The sequence below is a fragment of the Camelus ferus genome, chromosome 8 (assembly GCF_009834535.1).
Source record: "Camelus ferus isolate YT-003-E chromosome 8, BCGSAC_Cfer_1.0, whole genome shotgun sequence".
In the NCBI taxonomy this organism is placed as follows: Eukaryota; Metazoa; Chordata; class Mammalia; order Artiodactyla; family Camelidae; genus Camelus; species Camelus ferus.
Window position 1 is genome coordinate 21,624,507 of NC_045703.1, and position 21,703 is coordinate 21,646,209.

Below are 21,703 nucleotides of genomic sequence, written 5' to 3' on the forward strand. Positions count from 1 at the left end.
AATGGGATTAGTGCCCTTATAAGGGGCCCAAGAGAGCTTGCTTCTCTCTGCTCTCTGCCCCATGAAGATAGAGGGAAGACAGCCATCTTCAACCAGGAAGCGAATCCTCTCCCAGATACCTTGATCTTGAATGTCTCAGCCTCCAAAACTTGAGGAATATGCTGGTTGTCTAAGCCACCCAACCCATGGTAGTTTGTTATAGCATCCCAGACTGACGAAGACAGTGGAGAACGCTTCAGTTTGGAATTGATTGACAGGAGAATGTTGAAACCCAGGGAAGCGAGCAGCTGGATTCAGGGAGAAAAGTAAGGAGCTGGTTTCAAACACGTTGACTTTTTATGAGAACAGTGGTAATTCTGGCAGGAATTGGTTAATAGGTCTGGCACTCAGGAGTGAGGAAAGGTAGAGATGCAGATCCAGCATGATCCTGTTCTCCTGCTGGTGTGGTAGCTGTGCCGTGAGTGTGAGCAAAGATGTGATCTCCAGGGACTGGAGGGAGGACAGGGCTGTATGTAGGTGGTGGTCAAAGGACAACAGAAGGTGATGCATTTCTTAAGCCCCTGCCACGTGTGAGGAATGAGGCTGCCGTGAAGGCTCTGGCCTCAAGCTGGGTGGGTGAACACTTGCCTGCTCTCATTAGGGCTCTTTGCACGTGGCCATGATAGTGAGCAAGACCTGGGCTTGCAACTATCTTTGATTACTGACACTGCCTGCCTGGAGCTGGTGGGAGAAAAAAGGTGCTTCGTTCCACTCAAGATTCTCCAATGAGGCTCAGTTTAACACTTTTATAAACATTCTTTCTCTCATGACTTCACTTTTCCTACTTCACACATCCTTCCCCCAAATCCCTTGCAGACCTTTCTCCAAGGACTTACACAGACTATTTGCAATTCTATTATCCGCCCTTTGCATCGGGACTTTCTCACTGTAATAGCAATACCCTGAGGTGGGTGGGGACCATTGGCAGGTGACCAGGAGGCATTCAAATGCAGGGCAGGTTTACAGAGACTGGCCCCACTGGGTCACTCCTGCTGTGTTCTTGCCTCTTCACTTCTGTGCTCCAAGGATGCACATCCGGTACAATTACCCCCTCCCTCCCCCTTTTTTTTGGCCTGGTTCTCCAGTCTAGTCTCATTGCTGAATTTACTAACAACTCGTTTTATTCTACGAATGAAATTTGATGCCTCTTCCTCTCCTCCTGTAGATTTCCCCTCTGATTAATACTTCCTTTCAAACTTAAATTTCTTGCAACAATCCTATAAAGTAGGTATCAGTGGGAAAGAATGTTTCCTCCTATTTGCTCTATTTAGGTGGTTGTGATTGAAGCTGTTGGCAAACCTGGAGAGAAAAATGGACCTACTGTGGTTTGGAGGGGAGGAAATACGTTAATTAGGGCTGGGACCTAATCCTTTACCAAGCTGGGCAGGTGCTGAGAAGGAATACATGTGCTTTTCATTAAAGACTCATAGAAACCAAAAGGGAAGGCTATAATTAATGGGTTCAAATGTTTAAAATAGAATTATCAGTAACCTGGATTAGAACTCTCAAACTTCATTCTTCCCACCATTCATCACTAAGAAGCTCTTCAAAACAGGGTGGCCATTGAACAGCTGCATAACTGCAGTGTCTAAGATAACCTGTTACACAATGTGCCTGTAGAGTTTAGACCTACCTAATTAGAGCTCTGAGTAGCTGTGGGCGGGAAAGAGGAATGTTTCCGTCTTTTTTGGCATTCAGTCACAAGTTTAGGATTCTTGCAGTATGGAATGGGACCCTAATACTAAAGCCTGGATTTCTGTGGGCTGATGGGTAGACAGATACTAGTTATAGAACACGGTGGGCTCACACGTGACAGATCCGATCAGAAACCTCTCTGCACAAAAGCAGTGGTGTGAGCAGCAACCATGGATCTTAATATGGTTCCTAAAGGGAAGTCCTGTGGATGCAGGTGTCTTAATGCCACAGTGAGGGGGATGGCACCGGTAGAAGTTCTGGTTTTAGAAGAAGAAATTTCTGGAGTTGAAATCTTCATCGAAGATTTCCTTTTCAAGACAGCCTAAACGTGTCTACCTTCTGTGTTCTCATCGCAGACCCATAGTGCAGTAACTAAGGAAGAGGGCTTGGTCCCCAAGGGTTTTAGTTGTAGCTGATAGTTCTGATAGTACTTATGGATCTTTAATCTGTAGATAAAATTGAGTCTGCCATGTACACAGCTTATGTACAGAATATGGACTCCTCATTAAAATAGGATGTGCTTTCTCTGTAAGTGATGCTCTATTGGATGTCTGTACTACCTGTGTTTCAGAATCAGTCATGTTTGTGCTTGGAACAAATGGCCCAGAGAGAGTCAAAAGGGCGAAGGGTGGGAGGGTATAGCTATAAATCAACAGGCTTGCAGATAAAAAATATACAAAGCACACTCATAATAACCAAAAGTTTATAACTTATAAAATTCTTTCACATAAAAAATGGCAAACTATAATTAATGCTTTCTACCCTCTTAGGAAAAGGACATTAAAAAAATGAACATTAAGACATTAATTGCATTCCTGTATTTAATCTCCACATTTCACATTTGCTACCTGTAATTTCACCAGTATCCATTTCATCTATCCTCTATAAAGTATTTCACTCTGTAAAGATTATTCTAGAATTGCACTTGCTGGCATGTGGTTATCGAGCACTTGGAATGTGGCTGGTCCAAACTGAGATGTGCTGTAGAACTTACTAGATTTTGGAGACTTAGTATGAAAAAAAATATAAAAACCCAATTTTTATATTATTTTAGATATATTACATAAATTACCAAAATTAATTTCATTTGTTTATCTTTTTAAAAATGGCTATAAGAAAATTTACAATTCCCTGTGGCTCACACTGTACTTCTATAGGACAGCACCAGGCTAGAACATTTAAAAACAAAGTAGCTAGAACTTGAACTTATCAGTATCTCATATGCCCACTCTCTGCTTTTGGAAATGGAATTGTAAAATAAAGTAGCTATCTGGCTTTTATGTATGCTTTTAATTTTTTTTCCTAATGAGCATACATTACTTTTTAAATGGAGGAAGTAAAAATGTCACATTTTGTTTATATTCTTAGTTACAAAAAAAAGGGGCTGGAATTTAAGACATGTAGCATAAAAGATTAAAACAATGAATAAATCAAATTCTCCTGTTACTTGGGAAATATACTTTGCACCTTACATCAGGTGCAAAATGAGGCACCTAGAGTAGGATTGGAATCTGGGAGAACAAGAGTTTGCTGTCTACTTGTACAGAAGTTACAATTCTCCTCACAGTAAAATCACGGAAGCGCCACCACTCAGGTGACTGTGACTTTCCAAGCCACGGTGCTCACTTTCCTCCTGTGTTTCATGAGAAAGGGGAGCTGTTTTTCAGGCACTGAGAATTAAGAATACACACTTAGTCAATGATGGCAAAGTATGTGCAATTTCGGCTTTCCATATCTAGTATGTAAATGAGAACTTTTACAATAAATCTTACTAGTTCTAATCTTCTGATATAAAAGGACTTGTCCACAAATTATTTAAAATGTGACCAGTTCATGATTTTTCAGTAACATAGACCATTTGTGCTGCTCTTTTTTTCTAATTGGTTAAGGGTAATTTATTTTGAAATGTTGCTTTTGTGTTGTTTGCATTCTGGCAAGATACTGGAACACTTTTTTTTTCAAAGCCTCCTTCTGGCAGGGACCCCATCCACTGTACATCTTCAGGCCTTTCTGTGAGGTCCCGTGAAACGCGAGTGTCTAGCAATGCTCTCGTGCGTTCACTTCATCTGCTAAAGCAACCGGCACAACCACGCCCTGCCGCTGCAGCTCTCGGAGAACATCTAGTATTGAGTCTAATTCTGTGCGGAACTTGTCCAGCTCACGATTCTTCAGCTGTGCAAGTCTTTTCCATTTCTCGATTTCTTTGTTTTGCTCGGTTTCTACTACTTGGTGTGTCTGCTGTATTATCTGCAAATTAAAAAAAAGCCATGTTATTGTTAAGTTCGTAGTGGGGGTGAAGACCATCTAACAACCTCGAAGAGCTCAAGTGGGGCAGTGGTAAACTGGTGACCTAAATATCGCGGAGGGAGGGGAGCTTTACCTAACAGCCTCCACAGCGTCAATAAATAGGCTTGCAAGTGAAGAGAGTAAGTGGGAAATTTAACTTCCTAATTCCGATAGGGAGTTAAAAAGAGAAAAAGACTTTAACGTCCTTAAGTAGGGGAAAAGGGTACCATTTAAAGCATCACATTTCTAATACCTTGGAATGAATCCAAACATCCCCAAAATGAGCTTGAGATACAATCAAGACAGTTTTAATGCAACCCCTGTCATTAATGAACCACACACTGTAGCAGTAGGAATTAAGAGAAAAGCACACACATCTATCCTGTGCCAGGCTTGGTTTTAAGCATTTTACATATGTTAACTCACTTAATCCTATCAACACACTAGGAGATAGAGTCTACATATTGCCCCCTCCCCATTTAACAGGTAGGGAAACAGAGGCACAGATGTGTAAAAAAGATTCACCTGCTGGGCAGAGTGAGAATTTACACCCAGGCAGGCTGGCCCCAGAGCCCCTGCTCTTAACTACCAAATCAGATCGCCTTGCTTATGTGAATCCGTTTTTCAAGATTGTTTTTGATGCTACCATAAATGGGATTGTTCTTCAGATAATTTGTTGTTAGTATATAGAAACATTACTGATCTTTGTACACTGATTTTGATATCCTGCAACTTTGATGAATTTGTTGGCTAACCAGCAGTTTTTTGGTGGAGTTTTTAGGGTTTTCTGTATATAAAATCATGTCATTCACAAATGGAAACAATTTTACTCCCTTCTAATTCTGATGCCTTTGTTTCTTTTTCTTGTCTGACTGCTCTGGCTAAGACTTCCTGTACTATGTTGAATAGGAGTGATAAGAGTGAGCACCTTTATCTCGTTCCTGATCTTAGTGGAAAAGCTTCCAACCTCACTGTTGAATGTGATGTTAGCTGTAGTCTTCTTATTTATGACCTTTATTATGTTGACGTACATTCTTTTTATACCTAATTTGTTGAGTTTTTTTCTTTATCATGAAAGGGTCAATTCATGAATTCTGTCAATTCTGAATTTTGTCAAATGCTCTTTCTACATCTATTGAGAGGATCATGATTTTTATTTTTCATTCAATTTATTGATCTGCATATGCTGAACCATCTTTACATCCCAGGGATGAGCCCCACTTGATAATGGTGTGTGGTCAATGGTGTATAATGTGCTGTTGAATTCGGTTTGCTAATAATTTGTAATTTTTTTTGGAGAATTTTTGCATCTGTATTCATCAGGGAAATCAGTCTGTAGTTTTCTCTTCTTGTTGTGTCCTTAACTGGCTTTGTTATCTGGATAATGCCGGTCTTGTAAAATGAATTTGAGAGTGTTCCCTCCTCTTCTACTTTTTGGAAATGTTTGAGAAGGACTGGCATAAATTCTTTAAAAATCTGGAATTCACCGGTGAAGACATCTGTTCTGCAATTTTCTTTCTTGGGAGATTTTTGATTACTAATTAAATCTCCTTTCTAGCATAGCCTTTTCAAGATTTTCTATTTCTTAATGACCCAGTCTTGGTAGGCTGTGTGTTTCTAGCATTTCCTCTAAGTTGTTCATAGTAGTCTCCTCTGACCGTTGTCCTGTGGTATCAGCTGTAATGTCTCTGCTTTCATTCATAATTTTGAGTCCTCTCACTTTTTTTCTTGGTTAGTCTAGCTAAAGCTTTGTGAATTTTGCTTATCCTTTTTAAAGAATCAACCCTTTGTTTTGTTAATCTTTTCTATTTCCCTGTTCTCTATTTCATTTATTTCTGCTCTAATCTTTATTTCCTTCCTTCTGTTAACTTTGGGCTTAGTTTGTTCTTTTTTTTAGTTCCTTGAGGTATAAAGCTAGGTTTTTTTTTTATTTGATATCTTTCTTTTTCTTGATATATGCATTTATCACTATAACCTTCCCTCTTAGAAATGTTTTTGCTGCATTCCATTAGTTTTAGTATGTTGTGTTTCAAGTTTCATTTATGTCAAGATATTTCTTAATTTTCCTTTCAATTTCTTCTTTGGTCCATTGGTTATTTAGGAGTATGCAGTTTAATTTCCATGCGTTTGTCAAATTTCCAGTTTTCCTCCTGTTGATTTCTAGTTTCATATCATTGTGGTCAGAAAAGATACTCGCTATGATTTCAGTCTTCTTAAGTTTGCTAAGACTTGTTTGGAGGCATTAACACAGGCTCTACCTTAGAAAATGTTCCTTGTATGCTTGATAAAAATGCATATTTTGCTGTTGTTAGGGGGAAGGTATTGTATGTATCTCTTAGATCCATTTTTCTCTAGTATCATTTGAATTCTGCTGCTTCCTATTGATTCTCTGGATGAAATGTTCACTGTTGAGAGCGGGGTATTAAAGTCCCCAATTATTACTGTATTACTATTTATTTCTCCTTTTAGTTCTGTTAGCATTTGTTTTATATATTTAGGTGCTCTGATGTTGGTTGCATAAATATTTATGTGTTATATCTTACTGAAGGATAGAGTCCTTTATCACTATATAATTACCTTGTCTTTTTTGACGATTTTTTGCTTAAAATCTGTTTTGTCTGATGTACCTGTAGTTACTCCTGCTTTCTTTTGGTTACCATTTGCTTGAAGTATCTTTTTCCATCCCATTCACTCTCAGTCTATGTGTGTTTTTAAAGCTAAAGTGAGCCTCTTTTTGGTAGCTTATTGTTTGGATCCTGTTTTTTATCTCTTCAGCAATTCATTATTTTGAATGGAGAATTTAAACTTTATATTTAAGGTAATTATTGATAGATAAGAACTTAATATTGCCATTTTGTTATTTTCTGTTTTGTAGATCCTTGCTTCTTACATTTCTAGGGTTCTTTTGATGACTTTTTTATAGTGGTTACCATGAGGCTTACATAAAATGTGATACATTTATAACATCCTATTTTAAGATGATAAAAACTTCAATAGCATACCTAAACTTGACACTTTTGCTTCTTTCCACCTCAATTTTAGGTTACTGATATTACAATTTATGTATTTTTAATATTATGTGTCCAATAACAAATATAATTATGATTTTTAATGTTTGCTTTTTAAATTTTAAACTAAGTTTTAAGTGAATTATGCACCACCATTACAAGATTATAGAATCTGACTTTGATCATATATTTACTAATACCAATGAGTTTTACACCTACATTCATATTTTTTATGATGTTTATTAGCATCCTTTTATTTCCACTTGATGAATTCCCTTTAGTATTTCTTGTAAGGCAGGGCGAGTGGTGATGCATTCCCTTGGCTTCCCCGCTCCCCTCATCCCCAATTTTTTTTGACCCTTTATTTTTTTCCTGAAGGACAGCTTTGCCAGGTTTTGTATTCTTGGCTGACAGTCTTTCAATATTTTGAATTTATCAATCCATTGCCTCCTGGCCTATAAATTCTCCGTAGAGAAATATGCACATGGTCTTATGGGGGGTTCCCTTGTATGTAACATGCTGTTTTCCTCTTGCTGTTTTAAAAATTCTTTGTCTTTGACTTGTTTCTTGATATAGGCATTTATTGCAATGAACTTCCCTCTCTGAACTGCTTTACTGCATCCCACAAGTTTTGGTATATATTGTGTTTCCATTTTCCATTGTCTCAAGATATTTTTAAATTTATTTTTTGATTTGTTCTTTAACCCACTGGTTGCTTGGGAGCACGTGGTTTTACTCCACATGTTTGCGAATTTTCTAGTTCTTTTCTTGTAAATGATTTCCATTTTCATTCCATTGTGGTCAGGAAAGATGCCTGATATGATTTCAATCTTCCTAAATTTATTAAGACTTGTTCTGTGATCTCTTAGATGATCTATACTAGAGAATTGTCCATATGTGTCTGAGAAGAAAGCGTATGTTGTTTTTGGATGGAATACCCTCTATATGTTAAGTGCATCTGGTCTAAGACTGTTTAAGGTCATTATTTCCTTACAGATTTTCTGTCTGCATGATATATCCATTGATGAAAGTAGGGTATTAAAGTCTCCTACCATTATTGTATTGCTATATCTTTCTCCTTTTAGGCTTGTTAATACTTACTTTCTATATTAGGTGCTCTTATGTTGGGTGCTCATATTTGCTGATATTGTATATTCTTGTAGGATTGACCCTTTACATGATGTAATAACCCTCTTTGTCTTATTAAAGTCAATTTTGTTTAATTTAAGTGTAGCTACCCACGCTTTCTTTTGGTTTCTGTTTGCATGAAATTTTTCCACCCCTTCACTTTCAGTCTGTGTCCCTACGTCTGAAGTGAGTCTCAAGTAGGCAGCATATAGATGGGTCTTGTTTTTTAACCATTCAAATAATCTGTCTTTTCAAGGGAAAAGTTAGCCCATTTACGTTTAAAGTAATTACTGATGGATATGTACTTATTGTCATTTTGTTAATTATTTCCTGGGTGTTTTGTAGTTCTTTTGTTCCTTTCTTGTGCTTTTCCTTTGTCACCTGATGATTTTCTTAGTGGTATGCTTAGATTCCATTTTTCTTTTGAAAATATTTGCTTTGTGGTTACTGTGTCATACATAAGACAACTTATATTTTTAACAGTTTATTTTAAGGTGATAATTTAAGTTTGAACACATCCTACAGCTCTACATTTTTACTCCTTCTTGTCATGTTTTATGTTTTTGATGTTACAATTTATATCTTTTTATGTGGTGTATCCCTGAAATTAGTGTAGTTGTATTTTGACTACCATCTGCATTCTAACCTTCATTTTTATAAGTGATTAACTCACCACCCTTCTAACACTAGATGGTTCTGAATATTACCATACATTTACCTTTACCAGTGAGATTTATGCTTTCACACATTGTCTTGTTACTAATTAGTGCCCTTTGTTTTAGCTTAAAGATGCCCTTTTAACATCCTTTAAGGCTGGCCTAGTAGTGCTCAACTCCTTTAGCTTTTTATTGTCTAGAAAACCCTTTATCTTTCCTTTAAGTCTGCATGACAGCTTTGATGGGTAGAGTATTCTTGGTTGGAAGATTTTTCCCTTTAGCACTTTGACTATCAGGCCACTCCCTTGTGGCCTGCAAAGTTTCTGCTGAAAAATCGGCAGATAGTCTTATGGGGGTTCCTTTTATGGAATAAGTTGCTTTTCACTTGCTGCTTTTAAGATTTTCCACTTGTCTTTAGTTTTTCATAATTTAATTATAATGTGTCTTGATATAGATCTCTTTGGGTTCATCTTATTTAGGACTTTTGGGGCATCCTAGATCTGGATTCTGTTTCCTTCCACAAGTTATTAAGTTTTCAGCCATTACTCTGTCAAATAGTTTTCTGCCCCTTTCTCTCTTCTCTTTCTGGGAACCCTATAATGTGAATGTTGGTCTATCTGATGGTGTTCCATAAGTCCCTTAACCTATATTCAATTATTTTTTCATTCATTTTTTCCCTTTGCTGCTCTGTGTTTTTAAGAAAAGTCCACAAAAGTCTCAGAGTGAATGAGAAATCAGTTAATCTCTTTGTCCTCCATGTCACATTTTGTAGTTTCTATGATGATAAAGAACTAGAATCTTGATGTGATTAAACAGTGCTAGGGTTTCTTTGTGGAATTTGGGTCAACCATAATGCAGGTATGTGATATTTGTCGTTTTCAAAGAGTATATAAATTTATACTGTTTTAGACTGAATGCACACACAGAGAAAAGGTAATCTGTAAGCCAGAAAGAGCTCTCACTAGAAACCGGATCAGCTGTAACCTTGATCTTAGACTTTCAGCCTCCAGATCTGTGAAAAAACTAATTTGTTTTTAAGCCACTCAGTTTATATTTTTCTGTGGCAGCCCAAGCAGACCAATACACTGTTCAAGCAAATCTCAGGACAAAGGCTAGTAACTAAAAACACACCATGCCCTTATGCCATTTTAATTTCTATTAATTTATCTACTTGCAATTATGCGTAGTAATCCTAATGTTACTAGTGTTAGGCATATAATATTTTAAATTATCATTTTTAAAAATATAAACCTGTTTTTACAAATATTTATTGAAATTACTTAAATATGGAACATGGTTTCTAAGAGCCCTGTTCCCAGGGTAGAATGCCTAACTTTTAGGCATCCATCAGAAATTAAAAACATGATACAAAAGTTGTTTCTCATTTGTCTAGATTTAAGGCAAATCAATCTTCAGGTATTTGAGAAAGTCTTAATTTCTCTTAAAAGCTATACATTTATTTTTAATACAATCAATATACAATGGAAACACTTTAAGAAGTGATTGCTAAGGATGACCACACCATTGCAAACTGGAGGTACTTGACCGTGAAGAACTATACAAATATAAATGTGATTTACTACTTCACCTGCTGAAGCTCCTGCTCTCTCTGCTCATGTCTCATTTCCATCTGTTTAATTTTCTTTTCTAAGACCATGAAATGTTTCATCTCTGGTGTATGGTTTTCTTTGGCTTCTCGCAATTCTTCTAAGAGTTTTGTTATCTAAAATTGAGATATGAAATAAGTGGAAAATTATGATAATAAGGAAATAACTCATTTTCAACAGGCAGTCATAAGAAGTAAGAACATTCACTGCATCTTCTTTGTATAAAATTTCTCTAGATAAGAGGCTTCTTGTTAACAATAAAGGTATCTGGGGTTGTTAAAATAGTTAATACTTTTCATTCCCTGGGTCCAGAAAGTAAAGGCTCATCCTAGCTCTGAACTGACCTCACATTCCAAAAGGTTCCAGATAACTGGACCACTTTCTCCCTCCCACGTAGCTAGGCTGGTTGTGATGCTCAAACAGAAGTTGGATACTTTCTTTGATGTATTCAGCCTTGCTACAAGGCATGTGTTAATAGGATGATTATTTTAAGGATTATATAATATATTTAAAGCACCTAACACAGAAAAAGAGTTCAATAAATATGGATCTTCTTTGTCAGCTCACTATAATTCTATTTGTAATTCTCTTCTGAGTTTTATAATTTTATAATTATAATAATTCTTTCCACTAGTAAATGTATTCATGTAAAATAGAGATAAGGAAGTGCTGAACTCTTTCTGTGCTGGCTGCTGTCTTAGGTCCTGAGGATGCAGAGATGTAAGAAAGACATAGGTACTCCCTGTGCTCACGGAGGTGATGGTCTAGTGCAGTACCTCCTTTTTCATACCATGGCACAAAGAAAAAATGGTACTATTTTTATGGCACCAGAGAGTGAAATGGAGGGAATGTGAGGACTCTATACTGGGCTTGATAAAACAATTAACTGCATTTTCTCTACACCATATAATTATGATAACTTGCTAATTGTTAACATCAAAAGGGAAAATAATAAGCAAATGAAAATGGGTAAAATTAACAAATTCAATCATGTTTTACATGGAAATACCCAGTATCTAATAACACTGGTAACACTAAAAAAAAAGAAAAAAGAACTGATATATTCTTCTTAATTTATCTGGAAATTAAATCAGAGGCAAGCCGAAATATTTTAAAAGTGGGATATCCTTGATATCATCAGTGACCAAAGAAATAAGCAGGCTTTAATTGGGATGATTTGCAGAAAGATCAGGGAGAGAGGCCTTATATACCATGCTGTGGTGATGGATGCTGGGCATAAAAATCTTGTATGTCTAAACAATGATCAGTACAAAATTGTAAATAACAAACAAAAAAACCCCCAAAACAAAAAACAATGATTATTGACCTAAGAAAGCTCAGAGGCACTGTCAGACATGGAATGGTCAAATATCACTTCAACTTCTATAAACTTTTAATGATGGAGAATGACTCTGAGCTTCTCAGTAGACCACCTTTCCAGCTGTCACTATCTTGTGACCACGGGTAACCCATTCTGGGTACACCAGCTGGGAAGTTCTGGTCTAGTGGAAGAAGCAGTTGGGTGAATGAGAATTCTATCATGACGTGCTATGACGGAGTGATGCCCAAGAAGTAGTGAGGTGCTAAGTGAGGACACCTTACTCGAAGCAGAGATGGGCTGCAGGATTCTTAACCTGGGGCAGCTGTGTCTGAACTGACTCTTAAAGGACAGACAAGCAGTAGTGAGCACTGTCATGTGCTAGGTGCTATGCTGAGTACTTTCTGGATGTTGTTTCAGTTAATCTTATTTATCAAAATATACATTTGTTTATTGGCTGATTCCCCAAATAAAATGTAAGCTCCATGAGAGCAGGGATTTTGTCTGCTTTGTTCTCCTCAGTATTCCTAGCACCTAGAGCTGTGCACAGCAGAGAGCAGGCGTTCAATAATTATCCATGAATAAATCAATGGATTTGCCTTTCAAAGCTTAAAAATTCAGTTGTAAACTACATAAATTCAGAAATCTGGTTCTAGACAGAGTAAACTTCCCTTCAATTGTACATACGTAAAAGCATCTTTAAGAGTATAGTTACGGTTGAGCGTTTATTTTTTAAAAATCCTTCTATTTTAGTGAATTTATCCATTGGAAGCAACTGGATAGGTAAGCAAAGATGCATGAAAAAATGCTTCCTGCTACTTGGAATACTATTGAGAAAACTGGTGACAACCTGAATGTCCAGCAACAGGGGACTGGTATAACAATTCTGAGCCTGGGACCTGGGGCCAGAGGCCCTGGGTTCTAATGCTGGCACTGCCGCTTGGTAACCTCAGGCAAGTTATTTCATTTTTCTTAGCATCAATTTCTCATCTATAAAATGAGAATAATAGTACCTGCTCTTTTGGGTCATTGTGAGAACCACATAGAGCCATTTAACACAGTGCCTAGCATACCATAAACACTTAATAAATAGTAACTATCATTCTTACTATTTTGACTCCTCTATTAGAAAATGTAGGTTCAAGTAAACATTTAGAGTCATGAGGTGATCCTAGGTCACACTTGATACTCTGGATAAAGGCCAGGAAACAGACTCACTTAGGCAGGGGACTGAACCAGAAATCCTGCCCAACTGTCCTGAGTAAGCGGCGTTCCTCTCCCCCCAGCCTCAGAGCCTGGGCAGTGGCCTTGCCCCAAAACACAACCTAACAGCAGGCCCCACCTATGCAGCAGACACATCCAGAAACGCAAACTGAGCTGACTGGCGAAGAGCTGCCTCTGCCAAAGCAAACCTGCAAAGTCTGGAAGAGGACACCATTTACTCAGATGCAAGGGATCAAGGGTCAGACACACACACACACACACACACAAATCAGCCAAAGGAACACCGCCAAAGGAACCTAAAAAGCTCCAACAACAGACTTGAACTATGTTGAAACATTTGAAATCCCTCCGTTTTCTTAGAGGTCTATAAAATTAAAAACAAGCAGTCAAAACCACAGAACAGAATTTATCACTGTTTAAACATGTACAGTGTGCTTTTCACCAGCGGCCACAATGGAATAAGAGACAGGGCTCTACCTTCTTTCCTTAAACAACTGAAAAACCAGACAACACATGAGATGACTGTCCCTGGACACTGGCTAACAGCACTGCAGGGCCGGGGTTCACGGGAGAGGGAAGCAAACAAGACGGGCTGCCGCGTTGTTTGCTGCCCGGACGCAGTTTCGAAGCTGGAGGAAGCAGTCTGAAGGACTCCTGGGCTCACACAGGCTTGGGGTGGCTCGTATTCCCACGGGCTTGAGAGGGAATGCCTCACAGCATGGGGCACCAGAGAGGGCCCTCGGGGGTGAGCAGTAGTGGGAATAAATCCGCCCTGTTAAACCAGCTGTTATAAACACGCTCCACAGCGAAAGGCAGGCCGTCACTAGTTTTATTCAAGGACAGACTGCTTTACTTAGTTTTCCCGTAAACAGCTTTAAAAATCCTGCGTCACAGCTTTTCTATTTTCAAAATACTTAGCTATTCTCAAACTCAGAACACTGTAACCTGACCAAAATTGACCCTGTTCTTTATCTTGCAAACATGAACATGAACACATACTTCCTTTTACTGCTTTCTTAAAAACTTTACTCCAGGTCTGTGAGGGTCTGTAAATTCACTGCTTACACAACAAAGTTTACGTACCTCTTAGACACTGAAAAGAATACACAATGCTGGATGACAGCCTTTCAACTACTAGAACAAGATTTTTAAAACAGAGTTGCATAATTGTGGAGTATTTTTACATTAATCTTTTCATGATGCAATTTAGCTGGATGGTTTTGCTTATACCATGTGATTTAATAAATCTTTGAATAATAAAAAAATAATGTATATGTTCCAAAGAATAGAATGCATAGCTTATCTGGTTTTTCATACTTTCTAGAATCAAAAGGATCTTAGAGTAATAAAAATGGTGAGTTTTCAGAAAGACCTATTTCTTGTAGTGATATTGTTCTTGGTGAACCAGCCTCACTGTCATAATTTCTTTACCTATTTCTTAACCAAATTAGTCTTAGTACTTAATGCAGAAATGGCCTTAACCATCCAATTTTACCCCTTAAAAATTCAAACAAAAGAACCAAACCAACCCCACGCCATTTCCCCACTGCCAAGAAAATCCCAGTAACAAATACAAACATACAAATAACTTAATATGTGAGTGTCGTCTGGGGTAAGGAGATTTTTATTAATATTTTATTGACATGATAGGTATCTTTGGGTTATGTCTATGTGTACCTTTAAGTTAAAAAATTTATACAGAAATACAAATATGTCTGAAATGAGTAAGAAAAGCTTATGTTAACCCAATATTTTGGTTATTTCTTACCTCCTTCTGTAGGATTTCTTCTCGAACTTGAGAAACTACAAGAGATTCTTGTTTTCCCTGTAGCTCATTAACTTGATTTTGGAAATGTTTTATAAGTACCTAGGAAATTATGTTAGAAGTACTGTGTTAAAACAGCTTTTTAAGAAAATGAACTAATGAATTTTGTTTGTACTAAAAAATAAAAAGGATCCTATTTTAAAATTGCCAAAATCTAACACAAATAAATTGCCACTGAAATTAAGTTCATGGAATGAATTAAACTCAAATAAATTCATTATTCTGTTTCAACATTTTATACATAATACTATGCATTATAAATTAATCACTATGTAACTACTTGGCTTCTTTATCTCTAGTACTTTTCTTCTGAAGGCCTGAAAAATAGCATTTAAAATAAACCTCTCTAAAGTCTAAACATTGTGAAGAAAGTGGCCAATATTATCACTGTACTTTGTAATTAAGATAGTAGCTTTTATCAAAGAGTTATTGACTAAAAAAAGATAAAACCTAGTATCTGTGAAATGTCTCATATTTTTAGACAAAGAAACTGAGGTACATAAATACTTCCATCAAAAAAACTGTAAAAACTTAGGAAAACCTCATCTCTTATCTCTAATGATTTACTTCACTGTTTTTACAATCAGACTATGCTGATGTCATTTAACTCCCAATTTACAATATCACACTTAGACGTCTGGGAAAATAACATATTTATGGCACTGTGGCAAAATGTCACTACTTTTCCCATCCCTCAGACCTCTCCTTATGATATAATCACTCGACACAGTGCTTACACAGCCCACTGACACCCAGCTCCTTCGGGTAAAAAAGCTACAGAAGCAATCTGCAAGGCTGTATAATGGTTACTTTTGAAAAGCACTTTAAATCTTTTTCATTGGAGCATTAAAACGAAGTTCTTTGTTTCTAAGCAATCTGAAATTAAATTACAGACCTCACTGTATCTCATCCTTAGAGACCCCACACACCTCAACATGCATCTCCTTATAATAAGGACATTTTCTCACAAAACCAAAATAACATTTTTATACCTAAGAAAATTTACAATAATTATAATCTCTCTCATATCCTGTCCATATTCAAACTTCCCCAATTTATGGATTTGTTTTCAATTAAGATACTATTCAACAATTACAGGTGGGAGAAGTGGTGATGAGATAATTCTTGAAATTTTTTCTCCCTCAGCTTAGTTTTTAGAATGAAAACCTACAGAAAAGATGAAGAACACGATGAACATTCATATAATCTTCAACCTGAATTACCAGCTGCTAACATCTCTGCTTTCTTCTTTTTTTCTTGGATATACTATTTCAAAGTAAGTTGCAAGTAATGCTGTTTTTTCAACCTGCAAACACCACAGAAGATAGGCCACGCAGTAGATATTCATAAATATTCCAAGTAGACATACATGCTATCCAAGAAGACACACTTGAGGACATGCAGATGAGCTGTCACCACACCCTGTCATAGTTCTCAGAAGTCTGTGCTTCATAATGGCTACAGCTGTGTACCTGCCTCATTATTTTATCCCCAGTGCCTGACTGTCTGTAGACCACAAATCATTTAACGACTGAAAGGTAAGGGGGAAAGAAGAATGACTAGAATAACTACTTGTCAGCTGGGACTTAGGGTGGAGGGAGCTGGTTCAACATTCAGGTTTAAGGTCCCAGGACTAAGGTCCCAGTCCCACTGGATGTGCCCCTCGGCCATCTGTTACAACCTATTTAGGGGAAGAGCTATTTGAGAAATGGTGGGGCCACAATTGCAAAAACGCTTATTCAGAGGTATAACTGCAAAGTAGAATAGTTAGACACATATATGGTAGTGGCATCATCTCCTATTAAAAGAAATCAAGGCAACAATAATTTCCCGCTTCTATCACCAACCTGAAGTTAAAATATTTACAAAACAAATCTTCTGTCAACAGTCCTGAAAACACAATCATATTCCAGTCAAAGAAAGTTCATTAAAGTCTTTTACCTCTTGAGTTGCTATTTTACGATTTAGTTCAGCTACTTTGGAAGAAGAATTTTCTACTGCATTTTGGCAAAGGAGTTTCTCTACTTCCCTCTGATGAGATGCTTTGAGAGATGTGATGTGCGCTGCAGTATCTTCCTTGAACCTTTAGAGCAAATGAAAGAAAACCACACATAAAAGTGGCTCTTCAACCTCCAATTCAGAGTTCGCACAAAAATAGCATAAGAAGCCTGGAAATTAGAGAAGCAAAGGGAGAGAAGTCACCAATATCTACTGCACTGTGCTTAGTGCATTACTGCCATGAGTTCTTACAACCACTCCCTGGGCTCACTCTTATTTATTCCATTTTGTAAGGGCAAACATTGAGTTTAGGAATTGAGTGGTAAGTCTAGGGTCTCAGATCAGTAAGCTACAGAGCTGGTACTCAAAGCAGGTATTTTTCTCAAAGCAGATATTTAGTAAATTTGATAGTTATTAATATGGCAATTCCCAAACTACAAACAAATATATCAGTTGCTTATTTGACAATATGAATAATTCTTCACTGAAACAGTGTGATTAGGGTCCTAGGAAAAGCATAAAAATCTAAAGCATCCATGAGATAACTGAACCATGTAAAAAGCAGCCTAAATCTGGGACTAGGAAAAGTTACTTTTCACTTCTCAGGTCCAGAGCTGTCTGAAAATCGATTAAGGATACTAAAAAATTATAAATTCTGTATAGGAAAATTTATAGGAAAAACCTACATTTTAAATTATTTCTAGGAAAGAACATTTTCAAATAGGAAGATATTTCCAAATAGCTTCATGACTACTATCACAATCAGGACTAAAGAAACAAGGTTTCAAACTGGAAGCAATATGGCTGCCATGACGACTCAATCAAGAGTGGCTGCCAATCAACCAATAAGCATTTGCTAGGTGCTTCCTACAGCTCATGCTCTGGTAGGAGCCCTGCTTTCTGCCAGGTTCTGCCTCTTCCTTCAGGTACTTGTTACGTATTCTGATGTTTCCAACTCTAGGTTCCTTATGTCGGTCACATGTATTGAAATCCTAATGTTTGAAGGGCATACGGTTATATATATTGTCAATATATGTTGTAGGATTCCATAATACGTTACTTGATAAACATTAAACTACATGTGTTTTTGTACAGCCCAAAGCTTATTTTAAACCTCATAATCACACCTATTATTTTCTATAGATTGCAAAAGAGGTATAATCTGACATCAGTTCTCAAGGAGCTATTAAGTGGTGTATGACTCGTGCTTTCTTATGTAAGTTACCCAGGAGCTGGAGGGAGGAGCAGGAAGTTTCTAGGAAGCCTGAGGTAAGATTTTTCCTAGAAAATGAAACACAAACAGGCAAAAAGCAATGAAGACATTTGGCAAGTAATCTACTCTAATATAGCAGGATTAGAATGGTGATGGGACTTGAGGCGACAGAGAGAAATTCAGTCCTGATACTTCAAGAAGTTGGGAGTCACTGGAGGGCTGAGTGACTCAAACACAGGAACATTTAAAGAATATTCACGGTTTTTAAGCAAGATGGCTGGGGAGATGAGGGTGAGGAAACTGCCTAGTAAACCAGGAAAACCACACTACAGGAGGAAGAAAGCAAAATAAATACTTACAAGGAAGCACCCCAGAGACTGTGAACCCAAGGAATGAAGGAGGTAAAAGCTGGGCCTGGCAATCGAAAATACATGGTCATAGACAGATGGGGAAATTGGGAGGGGGAGCTAGTTTACAGGTAAGAGAGACAGTTTGAGATACTACTGATTCCAAGAGAAACAATCCAAAAATTCTTAGACTTAAACATCTGAACTCAGGGAAGAGAACAAGCCTTGAAGAGTAAATCTAGGAGTCGTGGTTCACAGAAGTTGTAAGAATGGATGAGTGCGGCCATGGAGAAGGACAGAAAGCCAAGATCTGGACTTTGGCAGAAAGTCAGATTTTGGAGGAGGGAGGATGGAAGAGTCAGGAGTCAGTTAAAAGGAGCAGAAAAGATGCTTTGGTCAGAGCTGCCAAGTCATGGAGGTTAAGGGAGGAAACCACTGCGGGAAAGGGAGTGTGGTCAACAAGGTCCCGGAAAATGAGGATGGAGACCACTCCACTGGCCGAGAAAGACCAGCTGCTGAGAGGCCAGGTTCAAAAGAGTGAGGCGGAGAGCCGTGTTTAGAGGAAGTGAGGTGGGACCAAAAGGAGGCTACTTGTGGGAAAATGGAAAGAAAAGGCAGAAAGAGGCCTAGAACTTGGTTTGATCGGGTGAAAGACATCTGAGTAAATCAACCATACTTCAGTAAAAAAAACAATAAATGATGTTAAAAAAAGTTAATCTGAGCATGTGAAAGGGCTCAGAGCAGAGACAGGAGGGAGTACTTGCAGATTCTGAGAAGGAAAGTTAAACAAAGTTCAACAAAGGCATGAATAGATGTGATCATGATTAATTTGCAAAGAGTTATTCCGGAAAAGAGGACATTTCCTCTTATAACGTCAACTAGTTTTAGTACGCTGTCCTCTGACAGCCATCTGCCTGCGGCAATAATAAAGGATGATACTCAATTTGCAGGAAGGCCCAACGGGCCAGCTTACTGACACCATTGGGACGCATGCAGAAAGATAAGACTGGTCTGTGCAAGGATCGGGTTGACATGGAGATTCAAGTTCATCAGAACCTGGGCTTCCAACAGGGAGAGGATCCAACTGAACCAGATCGCTGCTTAGCAATGTAATAGTTTCCTCGACTCTAGTTATGAATTTAGTTCAGGATCAAACTAATACCTAGGAGAAATGTATCTTACAACCTTTACATTTTTATCTTTTTATGTCCCCCTACGTTGACACGTTCATTCTTACCTTTTCATGGAGTTTTCATATTGGCTCACTGCTACGTCAGATTTCATCTTCAGCTCATTCCTCTCCTCAATTAATCTCTCCAGTTCATTTTTCAATCTGCAGTTTTCTTGTAAAACCTCTGAAACACGGGAATCAGTGAAAGTCTGTGGTTGGTAAAGCTTGTCCTCTAGGGCCCCAGGGAGGGAGGCAGCGTTTCCTTTACCTGGGTGCAGAGCATCTCTCTTCACCCTTTTTGCAGTTATCTCCTCTCTACCCTTAGAGTTCTGATTACAGAGCATGGTTCTTCTCTCTCTCTGAAGCCTCTCCACCGTTTTCGAAAGGTCCTGTATCTCTCTCCCCTTGGCCGCCAGCTCCTCATTGAGTCTGGCCAGTTTAGCTTTAGAATGAGCCTGCTCCACCTGGAATTCTATAGACTGGAAATCTTTACCATCCTTAGCATTTTTCTTGCGTTCTAATTCAGCATTCTGATGTTTAAGAGCATCGATTTCGGCTTCAAGGTTTCTCACGGTGATCTGATGGGCTTCCTTAATGTCGTCGAGTTCCTTCTCTAGTGCTTGAACCCTGGAGGAGTTGTCATGTTGGTTCTGGGCTGCCTCCTTCAATTTGCAGGCAAGTAGCTGCTCCTGCTCCTCCAGTCTCTGTTCATACTGAATCTGAAGAAAAGACTGCACGTAATGCCAGACCACTGCTAAATGCCTCATTAGTTACCCACGCCCCGCGTCCTCCCAGGGCCTGCCTCTTCCTTCCCTCAGGCACTCACCACGTATTTTGACCTCCCCAATTCCATGTTCCTCGAGTCGGTCAAATATGCTTAAGTCCTAATCTTGAAGGGCATACATACTGTTATATATTCTCAGTGTATGTTATATAATTTCATAATTATCTGGTGCTTTGTAAACATTAGATGACACATTTTTGTATACTGAAACTTATTTCAAACCTCACAAGCAAACCTATTATCGTGTACCTTTCTCTATGCAAACTGACAAACCATACTCCTCGAGGATAAATAAGGAAAGCAACTGGGATTACTGATGTCTGTAAGAAACAGTACATTTCCAACTTTCTAACATCAATTTAGGAATCTCATACGGAGTAAGTCAGCTCAGAATTTGCATACTGGAGCTTTAGTATTTATAAGTGAAATAACCTAACAGTGTACTCCATGAGGGAAGTGTGACAGAGTTCTGTTTGTCCATTCAGTGAGTATGTACTGAGCTGTAACTGCATGCCAGGCACTGTGTCGGACTCTGGAGACACACTCAGCTCTGCCTGCACACACTTCACGGCCTGGGGAGAGCACGTCATGGCAACCATTTCAATGCCCTCTGACAACGGTGATGACAGGCCAGGAACATGGCGCAGAGGGGACAAGGCACCTGAGTGTGTCTGGAGGCCCGAGGGAATGTGGGAAGACAGGGTGAAGAGAGCACACTCAAGTTCAGCCTTGAGGGGTGAGTGTGAATCTGGGGTGAGTGAAAGCAGGGACATTTTGGAAGCAGGAAGAGCACATGCAAAGGCATCTGAATGCTCAGTGTGTCCTGGGAACCAGACGTGAAAGGAGGAAGTGGCAAAAGTGAGCAGGGGCAGGAGGGGGAGTAGGGTAGGACTGGGAAAAGGGAAAAGGTAGGTAGGTGTAGATAGATAAAAAGGGGGGTTTGGAATTCATTCCTTTATTGGTCAGTGAAATAGTACTAGTAATTGTAATTATTATAATTGTTTACTGAGTGTTTGCTACACTTCAGGCATGGTACCAGGGCTCTGCATGTACTCAGCCTCAATCCTATGAGTTAGAGATGATTCTGCTCAGTGATGGAATCAAACAGTGAGTGAAAGCAGAACAGTCCCAGCCATCAAGAAGTGCAGAAGCTGGGTGGGGAGAGATCAATGAAAACGGCCGGACATGTGGAGACTGCAGTGGAGGAGAGGCGCATGGGGCCATCTGCTTACCGGGGAGGCCAGGGGTTTTCTGGGGAAGCAACACCTGGGTTGAGAGCCAAAGCTAGGAAGGCCCTCACTGTGGAAGAGGGGGGCAGGGGACATTGGGCAGAGGCTGCAGAGCACACTCATTTTTGTGGCCATAGGAAACATGGCAAATAGGAGAGACAGGTCAGTGGACTGG

At 38.6% G+C, this 21,703-nt stretch overlaps 1 protein-coding gene across 4 annotated transcripts in view; it reads right to left on the minus strand.

Annotated features, from left to right (window-relative positions):
* Positions 1-2,541: 2,541 nt before the first annotated feature.
* The window catches only part of CEP162 (centrosomal protein 162), a 74,813-nt gene continuing 55,651 nt past the window's right edge, over positions 2,542-21,703 (minus strand). For 3 of the 4 annotated variants that reach the window (XM_006175492.3, XM_032484539.1, XM_032484540.1), the window contains 5 exons: positions 19,582-20,234; positions 16,728-16,869; positions 14,730-14,828; positions 10,401-10,535; positions 2,542-3,981 (listed from right to left, as the gene is read on the minus strand). In XM_006175492.3, the coding sequence (XP_006175554.1) occupies positions 3,772-3,981; positions 10,401-10,535; positions 14,730-14,828; positions 16,728-16,869; positions 19,582-20,234 (1,239 nt within the window). In that variant the 3' untranslated portion in view covers positions 2,542-3,771. The remainder of the gene's footprint in view (positions 3,982-10,400; positions 10,536-14,729; positions 14,829-16,727; positions 16,870-19,581; positions 20,235-21,703) is intronic. The other variant, XM_032484541.1, reaches the window with a different exon arrangement.